The following is a 12,111-nucleotide window of genomic DNA, read 5'->3' on the forward strand; positions in this document are numbered from 1 at the left end:
CACCGCAGTAAAATAACCAGCGTCCGATCACCTTGTGTGGAAAGATTGTTATATTGCTCAGCAATTCTGGTCATATAAAGGACTCCCGACAGAATTGTTTTCCCCATAAACTTTACTAAATATTTATAAAATGTAATGTAGTTGCATTTTATCGGTGGCCATTTTACCCAGTTTCCGGCGCCACTCCGGTCCTCCTCCGAGTCATGTGACTTCAACTTTGACTACCCGGATTACACAGGGGTTTACGTGTTGACTGGAAGTTGCTTTACTAAGTTAATGGAGCGCCAAAACGAGGCACCATAGGCTTGACTTGCAAAAGTGACCTCCAGTCCACGCATAAACCCCTGTGTGATCCGGCTAGGCAAAGTTGAAGTCAAATGAATCTAAAGGATGTGAGCAGTGCTGGAAAGATTTGGGGCTAATATTTGTCAGGAGTCCTCCTTTACATAATATTATCTCTGTTAATAATATAAAAGCATGTACAGAAACGCTATAATCAGAAAGTAGAACTTTCTCTTTTAAGTTATTGAATTTTATTTTTTATTGTGCGCTTTTTTTTTACATATCTGTTCATAAATAATACTGCAACATGTTCTTGTGCTGACATCTAGTGGCCAAACCCGCAACCTTCACTTTACTTTAGTTACTGTAGATTCCAATGAACTTATAAGGATCACTCACCACTTTTTGTTTTTTTTTTAAATAAAAAAACAAAATGCGCAGCATGGTTTAAAAATAATACATTTATTTATTATGAATAATTTCCTCCTATTTCCCTGTCCGTTATTTCCTAGCATCCTACTCTAGTGGGTACTGGTAAGTTACCACTGCAGCCAATCACTGGGAGCAGTGGTGAACAATGCATCCCTGATGAGGCCAGTGATTGGCTGCAGTGGTCATGTTTCCATATGACTAGAACAGGATATATGCTGTAAATTCCAGTTCTTTACATCCTGTTGCAGTCACACGGATTGGAAACAAAAGCTTGATGAGCAACGAAGTAACAGTTAGTGAATATTCATTATTATTTATTGTAAATGCGTGTTACAGTGTGTATATATACATATATATGTGTGTGTGTATATATGTATATATATAATATATAGATCCTTTTAATTGTAAAATTGCTTATTGTAAAACCGTATTTTCTCTCTGTGCAGACATGTTTTTTTCCTGAACTCGTGCAGTTTACAGTTCAGAGACCTCAAAATCAATTCCACAGCTTTGTGTGTGTCAAGTTGCCCTCAGGAGCCGCTAATGTCTCTGAAGGAGCTGCAGATCTTTGCGCAAAATAACGGTATGTTTTCAGTACTATTATAAATAGCGTGCCTATCAATTTGGAGATGTTTCTTGTTAAAAGCGTACTCTTTCTTACCCAGTATTCCTTCCCAACGTGGTGCTGGCTGGGTTTCGCATCTCTTTTTTTTTTTTTTGCTTTATGTAACACTTCTCTCTTAATACCATTTTTCCTTTAAGGTGTTGTGCCCTTTCCTAACTTTCTGAATACTTTCTTCTATAAGCTGGGGTCATAAAAATAAAATCCAAGTATTATTTGCCCTTCCTGGTTCCTGCACTGGTTCTGTACCACTGTCTCTGGTCTCTATAGCTTATCTTGTTCCATCCAAATGAACAGAGCCTCTGAGTTCAGTGATCGGCTGCAGCGCTTATCAGCGTGGCAGCTCTGCAGGCAAAAAACAGTGACTGAGGCAGTGGTGGAGAGCCGGCTTTGGACTTAAGGCCCCGTCTCACATAGCGATTTACCAACGATCACGACGAGCGATACGACCTGGCCGTAATCGTTGGTAAGACGTTGTGTGGTCGCTGGGGAGCTGTCACACAGACCGCTCTCTCCAGCGACCAACGATCAGGGGAACGACTTCGGCATCGTTGAAACTGTCTTCAACGATGCCGAAGTCCCCCTGCAGCACCCGGGTAACCAGGGTAAACATCGGGTTACTAAGCGCAGGGCCGCGCTTAGTAACCCGATGTTTACCCTGGTTACCAGCGTAAATGTAAAAAAAAACAAACAGTACATACTCACCTTCTGATGTCCGTCAGGTCCCTTGCCGTCTGCTTCCTGCTCTGACAGTGCCGCCGTACAGTGAGAGCAGAGCGCAGCGGTGACGTCACTGCTGTGCTGTGCTCTCACTGTACGGCCGGATCTCAGTCAGAGCAGGAAGCAGACGGCAAGGGACCTGACGGACATCAGATGGTGAGTATGTACTGTTTTTTTTTTTTACATTTACGCTGGTAACCAGGGTAAACATTGGGTTACTAAGCGCGGCCCTGCGCTTAGTAACCCGATGTTTACCCTGGTTACCAGTGAAGACATCGCTGGATCGGTGTCACACACACCGATTCAGCGATGTCAGCGGGACCTCAACGACCAAAAAAAGGTCCAGGCCATTCCGACACAACCAGCGATCTCACAGCAGGGACCTGATCGCTGGTACGTGTCACACATAGCGAGATCGCTACTGAGGTCGCTGTTGCGTCACAAAACTTGTGACTCAGCAGCGATCTCGCTAGCGATCTCGCTATGTGAGACGGGGCCTTTAGTCAGGGTAAGTAACCCTCAATTTGTTTTATGACTGTCTCGGCTACAGAACATTTTGAGAAGGGGTATGACCCCTTTTTAAGAATTCTAGAGTACTTTTCTCCTAACTCTTCATTGTGTCGTTCCTGTTTATTCCTCCTGAGTTTTCATAATTGGGGACATTCCATTTGTCAAAGGGGTGTGTGCCGGCCGTAACTAAACAGTGTCGGACAGAATAGGGACATGGTCCCAGCCCTTTAATAGCAGCTATGAGTTTAATCATAAATTTCTAGGAGGCATAACAAATGAATTGAACAACACACAGCTGCAAAGAAATATGCTCCGGAAGGAGAACATGAAGAATACAGATACTTACTATAATGAACATGTCAGGAAAGCTGATAGTTTCCAAGAGTTTATTTAATCAGAGACAACTGATTAAACCTGAGGAATCCTTCTTTAGCCAATTAAAGTAGACAGTGTGTATTTAGGCACTTGTGGCTTTACATGGTAACTATATAGATGATATAAATAATTTATATCCATGTTGCAGTATATCAGATTCTTAATTGTGTTCTGTATTGTGATCCAGGCTCACATCTTTGTACTTACAAGTTGAACTACACAGAGTATACAACCCATCCCAAGGCTTCAGAATGGTGTCCTGCACTCCCGGTCCCTCCAAGGTGAGGTTTTAGTCATGTCCTATAAATACAGCTTAGCATTGGGTTTAGCCGTTTTTTAAAGGGAGTCTGTCACCCCCCAAAATCGTATATGAGCTAAGGCCACCGGCATCAGGGGCTTATCTACAGCATTCTGTAATGCTGTAGATAAGCCCCCGATGTATCCTGAAAGATGAGAAATAAAGGTTATATTATACTCACCCTGGGGCGGTCCGGGTCTGATGGGCGTCGTGGTCCGGTCCGGGGCCTCCTATCTTCATACGATGACGTCCTCTTCTTGTCTTCTTGCCGCAGCTCCGGCGCAGGCGTACTTTATCTTCCCTGTTGAGGGCAAAGTACTACAGTGCGTAGGCGCCAGGAAAGGTCAGAGAGGCCCGGCGCCTGCGCACTGCAGTACTTTGCTATGCCCTCAACAGGGCAGACAAAGTATGCCAGAGCCGGAGCCGTGGCAAGAAGAGGACGTCTTCTGAAGAAGATAGGAGGCCCCGCACCGCGACGCCCATCGGACCCGGACCGCAGCGGGGACCGCCCCTGGGTGAGTATAATATAACCTTTATTTCTCATCTTTCAGGTTACATCGGGGGCTTATCTACAGCTTTACAGAATTCTGTAGATAAGCTCCTGATGCCAGTGGCCGCAGCTCATATACGATTTTGGGGGTGACAGACTCCCTTTTAAGATCTGTGTACAGTCTGCAATACAGGCTGACCGCTGGTCTCCTGACTGGAACCTACAGCCTCATATATGCATATAAGACTGTAAGTTCAAGTCATGAGATGCGCAAATAGAACGACATTGTAGCCTGTATATGGACTGTGAAATAAGTCGGACTGAACCTGGCTTATTCCCTATGCACAGTTTGTATTATTTAAAGGGAACCTGTCATTAAGATCAACCCTTCTAAGCAGTCTATATGGGCATGTAGGTCATAAGAAATTGAATTCAATGATATCTGCGATCCGATCTCTTATTCCTGAGAAATCCATGTTTTTCTCAATATGTAAATGAGCTGTTAAGAGCTATGGGTTGGACATAGATCTCCCTGAGAATCTGCCTCCAGAGATTATTGTAAATAAGAGGAGGAGACCAGTGTGAGACATGTAGCTCAGGACAGCAGACTGTCAGTGATTACATTTCTCGCACTGGTAATGCCTCCTGTCATGTAAAACAAGCTCTGGGGGCAGATTCTCAGGAAGATTTATGTCCGGCCCATAGATCTTAACAGCTCATCATTTACATATTAAGAAAAATGTGGATTTCTCTGGAATAAGACCTCTGATCACAGATAGCAAATTTTCATGTTGTTCTGCTTCCAGTGACCTTCATGCTCATATAGATGGAATAGGAGGGTTCATCGTACTGATAGATTCCCTCCCCTTAACGACCGCCGATACGCCTTTTAACGGCGGCCGCTAAGGGTACTTAATCCACAGCGCCGTTAATTAACGGCGCTGTGGAAAAAGTGAATAGCGCCCCCCAGAGTCGGATTTTCTCTGGGGTCTCGGTTGCCGAGGGTAGCCGAGACCCCAGAGAACATGATTCGGGGGGTTTTTACCGACCCCCGAGTTGCGATCGCCGGTAATTAACCGTTTACCGGCGGTCGCAACAAAAAAAAAAAAAACGCGATTTGCCGTTTAATTTCTCTGTCCTCCGATGTGATCGCACATCGGAGGACAGAGAAATGTGGTCCCCGATGGCCCCCAATAGCCCCCCAATACTTACCTACCTCCCCCGGTGCTCCTGTGTCTCCCCATGGGCGCCGCCATCTTTCTTCCAGGAAAAAATGGCGGGCGCACGCGCAGTGCGCCCGCCGCCCGGCACCCGGATGTTCTTTGGGGTCTCGGCTGCCGGGGGTAGCCGAGACCCCAAAGAACATGATCGGGGTCGGTTTGCACCGACCCCTGCTTTGCGATCGCCGGTAATTAACAGTTTACCGGCGACCGCAAAAAAAAAAAAAAAAGCGATCAGTTATTTCTCTGTCCTCTGATGTGATCGCACATCAGAGGACAGAGAAATAGGGGGATTCGGGGACCCTATCATACTCACCCGGGGTCCCTGGGTCCTCTTCTGTCTTCTCCTGCCAGCCGGCTTTTTCATCATGGCGGGCGCATGCGCAGTGCGCCCGCCATCTGCTGCCATCTGCCGGCCGGCAGGAGAAGACAAGTTGGGGCTAAAATTAGGGTTAGGGTTAGGGTTAGAGTTAGGGTTAGGGTTGGGGCTAAATTTAGGGTTAGGGTTAGGGTTAGGCTACTTTCACACTAGCGTTTTTTGGCTTCCGTCGCAATGCGTCGTTGGAGAAAAAACGCATCCTGCAAAAGTGCTTGCAGGATGCGTTTTTTCTCCATTGGCTTGCATTAGCGACGCATTGCGACGGATTGCCACATGTCGCATCCGTCGTGCGACGGATGCGTCGTGCTTCGGCGGACCGTCGACACAAAAAAAACTACATGTAACTTTTTTGTGCGACGTGTCCGCCATTTCCGACCGCGCATGCATGGCCGGAACTCCGCCCCCGCCTCCCCGCACCTCACAATGGGGCAGCGGATGCGTTGAAAAAACAGCATCCGCTGCACCCGTTGTGCGGCGCTTACAACGCTAGCGTCGGTACGTCGGCCCGACACACTGCGATGGGCCGAGTACGACGCTAGTGTGAAAGTAGCCTTAGGCTTCTTTCACACTTGCGTCGGTACGGGGCGGTCGCAATGCGTCGGCCCGATGTACCGACGCACGTTGTGAAAATTGTGCACAACGTGGGCAGCGGATGCAGTTTTTCAACGCATCCGCTGCCCAGTCTATGTCCTGGGGAGGAGGGGGCAGAGTTACGGCCACGCATCCGCGGAAATGGCGGACACGACGTACAAAAAAAAGGTTACATTGAACTTTTTTTGTGACGACGGGGGCTAAAGTTATGGTTAGGGTTGGGGCTAAAGTTAGGGTTGGGGCTAAAGTTAGGGTTAGAGTTGGGATTAGGGTTAGGGTTTGGATTAGGGTTGGGATTAGTGTTACGTTTGGGATTAGGGTTGGGATTAGGGTTAGGGTTGGGATTAGGGTTAGGGGTGTGTTGGATTTAGGGTTTTGATTAGGGTTATGGTTAGGGTTGAGATTAGGGCTGTTTTGGGGTTAGGGTTGTGATTATCGTTAGGGTTGTGATTAGGATTATGGATCGGGTTGAGATTAGGGTTAGGGCTGTGTTGGGGTTAGGGTTGGAGTTAGAATTGGGGGGTTTCCACTGTTTAGGTACATCAGGGGGTCTCCAAACACGACAGCCAATTTTGCGCTAAAAAAGTCAAATGGTACTCCCTCCCTTCTGAGCTCTGCCGTGCGCCCAAACAGTGGTTTACCCCCACATATGGGGCATCAGCGTACTCGGGATAAATTGGACAACAACTTTTGGGGTCCAATTTCTCCTGTTACCCTTGTGAAAATAAAAACTTGGGGGCTAAAAATCTTTTTTGTTAGAAAAAAATATATTTTTTTATTTTCACTACTCTGCATTATAAATTTCTGTGAAGCACTTGAGCTTTCAAAGTTCTCACCACATATCTAGATAAGTTCCTTAGGGGGTCTAGTTTCCAAAATTTGGTCACTTGTGGGGGTTTCTACTGTTTAGGTACATTAGGGGTCTGCAAACGCAACATAACGCCCGCAGACAATTCTATCAAAGTCTGCATTCCAAAATGGCGCTCCTTCCCTTCCGAGCTCTGCCGTGCGCCCAAACAGTGGTTTACCCCCACATATGGGGTACCAGCATACTCAGGACAAATTGGACAACAACTTTTGGGGTCCAATTTCTCTTGTTACCCTTGTGAAAATAAAAATTTGGGGGCTAAAAAAATCTTTTTTGTGGGAAAAAAAATATTTTTTATTTTCACTACTCTGCATTATAAACTTCTGTGAAGCACTTGGGCATTCAAAGTTCTCACCACATATCTAGATAAGTTCCTTGGGGGGTCTATTTTCCAAAATGGGGTCACTTTTGGGGGGTTTCTGCTGTTTAGGCACATCAGGGGCTCTCCAAACGCGACATGGCGTCCGATCTCAATTCCAGTCAATTTTGCATTGAAAAGTCAAATGGCGCTCCTTTGCTTCCGAGCTCAGCCATGCGCCCAAACAGTGGTTTACCCCCACATATGGGGTGTCGGCGTACTCAAGACAAATTGTACAACAGCTTCTGGGGTCCATTTTCTCCTGTTACCCTTGGTAAAATAAAAATTTGGAGGCAAAAAGATCATTTTTGTAGAAAAAATGCGATTTTTTTATTTTCACGGCTCTACGTTATAAACTTCTGTGAAGCACCTGGGGGTTTAAAGTGCTCACCACACATCTAGATAAGTTCCTTAAGGGGTCTAGTTTCCAAAATGGTGTCATATGTGGGGGGTCTCTACTGTTTAGGCACATCAGCGGCTCTCCAAACGTGACATGGCGTCCGATCTCAATTCCAGCCAATTCTACATTGAAAAAGTAAAACGACACTCCTTCTCTTCCAAGCTCTGCGGTGCGCCCAAACAGTGGTTTACCCCCATATATGGGGTATCGACGTACTCAGGAGAAATTGCACAACAACTTTTGTGGCCTAATTTCTCCTGTTACCCTTGTGAAAATAAAAATTTGGGGGCAAAAAGATCATTTTTGTAGAAAAAATGAGATTTTTTATTTTCACGGCTCTACGTTATAAACTTCTGTGAAGCACTTGGGGGTTCAAAGTGCTCACCACACATCTAGATAAGTTCCTTAAGGGGTCTAGTTTCCAAAATGGGGTCACTTGTGGGGGGTTTCCACTGTTTAGGCACATCAGGGACTCTCCAAACGCGACATGGCATCCGATCTCAATTCCAGCCAATTCTGCATTGAAAAAGTCAAACGGTGCTCCTTCACTTCCAAGCTCTGCGGTGCGCCCAAACAGTGGTTTACCTCCACATATGGGGTATCGACGTACTCAGGAGAAATTGCACAACAACTTTTGTGGTCTAATTTCTCCTGTTACCCTTGTGAAAATAAGAATTTGTGGGCGAAAAAATCATTTTTGTGAAAACAAATGCGATTTTTTATTTTCACGGCTCTACGTTATAAACTTCTGTGAAGCACTTGGGGGTTCAAAGTGCTCACCACACATCTAGATAAGTTCCTTGGGGGGTCTAGTTTCCAAAATGGTGTCACTTGTGGGGGGTTTCCACTGTTTAGGCACATTAGGGGCTCTCCAAACGCGACATGGCGTCCGATCTCAATTCCAGCCAATTCTGCATTGAAACAGTCAAACGGTGCTCCTTCACTTCCAAGCTCTGCAGTGCGCCCAAACAGTGGTTTACCTCCACATATGGGGTATCGGTGTACTCAGGAAAAATTGCACAACAAAATTTGTGGTTAAATTTCTGTTTTTACACTTGTGAAAATTAAAAAAAATGGTTCTGAAGTAAAATGTTTGCAAAAAAAAGTAAAATGTTCATTTTTTTCTTCCACATTGTTTTAGTTCCTGTGAACTACGTAAAGGGTTAATAAACTTCTTGAATGTGGTTTTGAGCAGCTTGAGGGGTGCAGTTTTTAGAATGGTGTCACACTTGGTTATTTTCTATCATATAGACCCCTCAAAATCACTTCAAAGGTGATGTGGTCCCTAAAAAAAACATGGTGTTGTAAAAATGAGAAATTGCTGGTCAACTTTTAACCCTTATAACTCCCTAACAAAAAAAAAAATTGTTTCCAAAATTGTGCTGATGTAAAGTAGACATGTGAGAAATGTTATTTATTAACTATTTTTTGTGACATATCTCTCTGATTTAAGGGCATAAAAATACAAAGTTTGAAAATTGCAAAATTTTAAAAATTTTCGCCATATTTCCATTTTTTTCATAAATAATCGCAAGTAATATCGAAGAAATGTTACCACTAACTTGAAGTACAACATGTCACGAAAAAACAATCTCAGAATCAGCGGGATCCGATAAAGCGTTCCAGAGTTATAACCTCATAAATTGACACTGGTCAGAATTGTAAAAATTGGCTCGGTCATTAAGTACCAAATTGGCTCTGTCACTAAGGGGTTAAATCAAAATCCCCAATTTGTCTTGAGAGTTAATGTCAGTACATTCAGTGTATGAGTGCTGCTTTGTTTCCAAGATGGGATTCTTCTTTAGTCTGTGGATTATAAATAAATATATGAATACTGATTTGCGTTTTCTTTGGAATTAGCGCATTAATAGCCTCCTTATAAATGTGATTAGAATAATAAGTCAACAAAATGTGTAACAATTAAGCACTGTCTGCCTTTTCCGTTTATTAAGTTCTTACTCTTTTATTGTTTCTCTCAGCAAATCTTTTCCACTCTTCAATCGCTGCGTTCCTCAAAATCCAGACTGTTATAGCAAATTTGCATCAGTTTTGATAGATGTGATCAATGAAGTGGACTTCTTTCATCGCATACTTAGCGGGATTATGGCCGGCAGAGACAACGTTGTGGGCCTGAGCATTCTTGCAGTAGGTATGAAAATGTACATTTTCTGTTTTTATTTTACGAAAGACTTTTACGGCTTATCCCACCGCTGTCTCTATAATGGTGCCATCCTCCAAGGTGTCTGTCCGGAATAAAAATGTGGCATCTTTGAGGATGATGAAGACCCCACTTTTGACATGGATGCAGGTACCCTGAGGTGGGATCCGTACTTACCAGACACTTATGGCAGCTCCCATTTTACTGCACCCATACATTGCATGGACAGCATTCATATGTGTGACCCCCTTATAGTACCACCCGGAGGCACAGATTTCCCTGATAATCATTCCTATGGGTAGAGAAAAAAACTATAATTTAGGATGCATTGTCTTTATTGAGCAACTTTAGTTTTTTAGTACTGATCACGAGTTGTAGCCTATTCTGATGCAGAGCTGGATTCAGAATTCTACAGGTTAACGGAAGAGCTCAAAATACATTTGTGGTCGATTTACTCTCTTATAATGCATCGGAGAATGTGGGGGACTATTACAGTGTCTGATATAAATACATTGATTATATGAAATAACTCACTGCATCTAGCTCTGTACAATCATTGAGACAAGAAATAATGCGGAGTGATTCTAGCTCTGAAGCCTGCAGAATTGTAAACGCAGCTCTGGAAAAATTACAGTCTGTAACTTAAGAGTAAATAGCTGTCGGTGCGAAGGAAAAAAATATTGAGCTGTGCGGACAACATGTTTCAGCACCATACAGGTTCCTTCATCAGCCATTATGTTCTGTAAATGCTTTGCAGTGCAGAGTAAAGCAATAAAAAATAAATTGGTTGTAGGTAGTGTTGAGCGATACCGTCCGATACTTGAAAGTATCGGTATCGGAAAGTATCGGCCGATACCGGCAAAGTATCGGATCTAATCCGATACCGATACCCGATACCAATACAAGTCAATAGGACTCAAGTCTCGGACGGTATCCCTGATGGTTCCCAGGGTCTGAAGGAGAGGAAACGTTCCTTCAGGCCCTGGGATCCATATAAATGTGTAAAATAAAGAATTAAAATAAAAAATAGGGATATACTCACCTGTCCGGAGGCCCCTGGACTTTACCGCCGTAACCGGGAGCCTTCTTTGCTTAAAATGCGCACGTTTAATGGTTTCCGTGACGTCACGGCTTCTGATTGGTCGCATGCCGCCCATGTGACCGCGACGCGACCAATCACAACAAGCCGTGACGTAATTTTCAGGTCCTGATGCCTAATTCTAGGCATTCAGGATTTGAAAATTACGTCACGGCTTGTGATTGGTCGCGTGCCGCCCATGTGACCGCGACGCGACCAATCACAAGCCGTGACGTAATTTTCAAATCCTGAATGCCTAGAATTAGGCATCAGGACCTGAAAATTACGTCACGGCTTGTTGTGATTGGTCGCGTCGCTGTCACATGGGCGGCATGCGACCAATCAGAAGCCGTGACGTCACGGAAACCATTAAACGCGCGCATTTTAAGCAAAGAAGGCTCCCGGTTACGGCGTTAAAGTCCAGGGGCCTCCGGACAGGTGAGTATATCCCTATTTTTTATTTTAATTCTTTATTTTACACATTTATATGGATCCCAGGGCCTGAAGGAGAGTTTCCTCTCCTTCAGACCCTGGGAACCATACACTGGAAACTTCCGATTCCCGATACCACGAAAGTATCGGATCTCGGTATCGGGATTCCGATACAGCAAGTATCGGCCGATACCCGATACTTGCGGTATCGGAATGCTCAACACTAGTTGTAGGTTCCAAAATGTTGTTTCCTGGAGCGGAGCTGTTGGGTATATCCTCACCCCCATCCACTGTCTACTAATAGGTCAATAGGAGTCAGCATAGAAAATACTATCTCTCGTCAAAATATCTGTGATTATGTTTTTGCCGTGAATTATATTATTCTTTTTCTCCTCCAGCTTTGTCGATAGTGATGGTCATATCATTTCGTTACATAAGCACGCTACTGGTCCATATCTTTGTAACCCTGCTTATGTTTGGATTACTGTGTAAGTAGCTTCCCAATTACTTTCTACAATTTCCTTTGTACATTTGAATACATTTCTAGGCATTAATACTCAAATATTGGCGGCATAACCTATGAAATGTAATGGGGAGAGGGGATGCCAACATGATTGTTTGGGTCCATACCACTGGCACCATTGGTGATCCTGAGAATGGGCTTCTGGAACACTGAGAAAGGGGCTCTGCAGAGGTGCAGTTTGTGTGGAGGTGGATGTGAACATGTTTGACCTTAGCACCATTCATTGTGTATGGGACTGACTGTAATAGCAGAGTGTTCTACTCTGCTTTCAACAGTCCTATAGACTATGAATAGAGCAGAGGACAAGCATGCACACATCTGTGCCATCAGGATCGTTCAGAGATCCAATATTCGGACTCCCAGCATTGAGCAAGT

The 12,111-nt window shown here is 44.4% G+C and overlaps 1 protein-coding gene across 2 annotated transcripts in view; it reads left to right on the plus strand.

The window, feature by feature from the left end:
* Positions 1-12,111, plus strand: part of SLC44A3 (solute carrier family 44 member 3) — a 97,238-nt gene that overhangs the window by 22,285 nt on the left and 62,842 nt on the right. For both annotated transcript variants that reach the window (XR_013218515.1, XM_077277209.1), the window contains exons 5-8: positions 1,161-1,297; positions 3,129-3,222; positions 9,525-9,694; positions 11,612-11,701. Coding sequence is in view for 1 of the 2 variants with exons in the window: in XM_077277209.1 (XP_077133324.1) it covers positions 1,161-1,297; positions 3,129-3,222; positions 9,525-9,694; positions 11,612-11,701 (491 nt within the window). In the remaining variant the exon portion in view is untranslated. The remainder of the gene's footprint in view (positions 1-1,160; positions 1,298-3,128; positions 3,223-9,524; positions 9,695-11,611; positions 11,702-12,111) is intronic.

This window comes from Ranitomeya variabilis, chromosome 8 (genome assembly GCF_051348905.1).
Source record: "Ranitomeya variabilis isolate aRanVar5 chromosome 8, aRanVar5.hap1, whole genome shotgun sequence".
NCBI lineage: Eukaryota > Metazoa > Chordata > Amphibia > Anura > Dendrobatidae > Ranitomeya > Ranitomeya variabilis.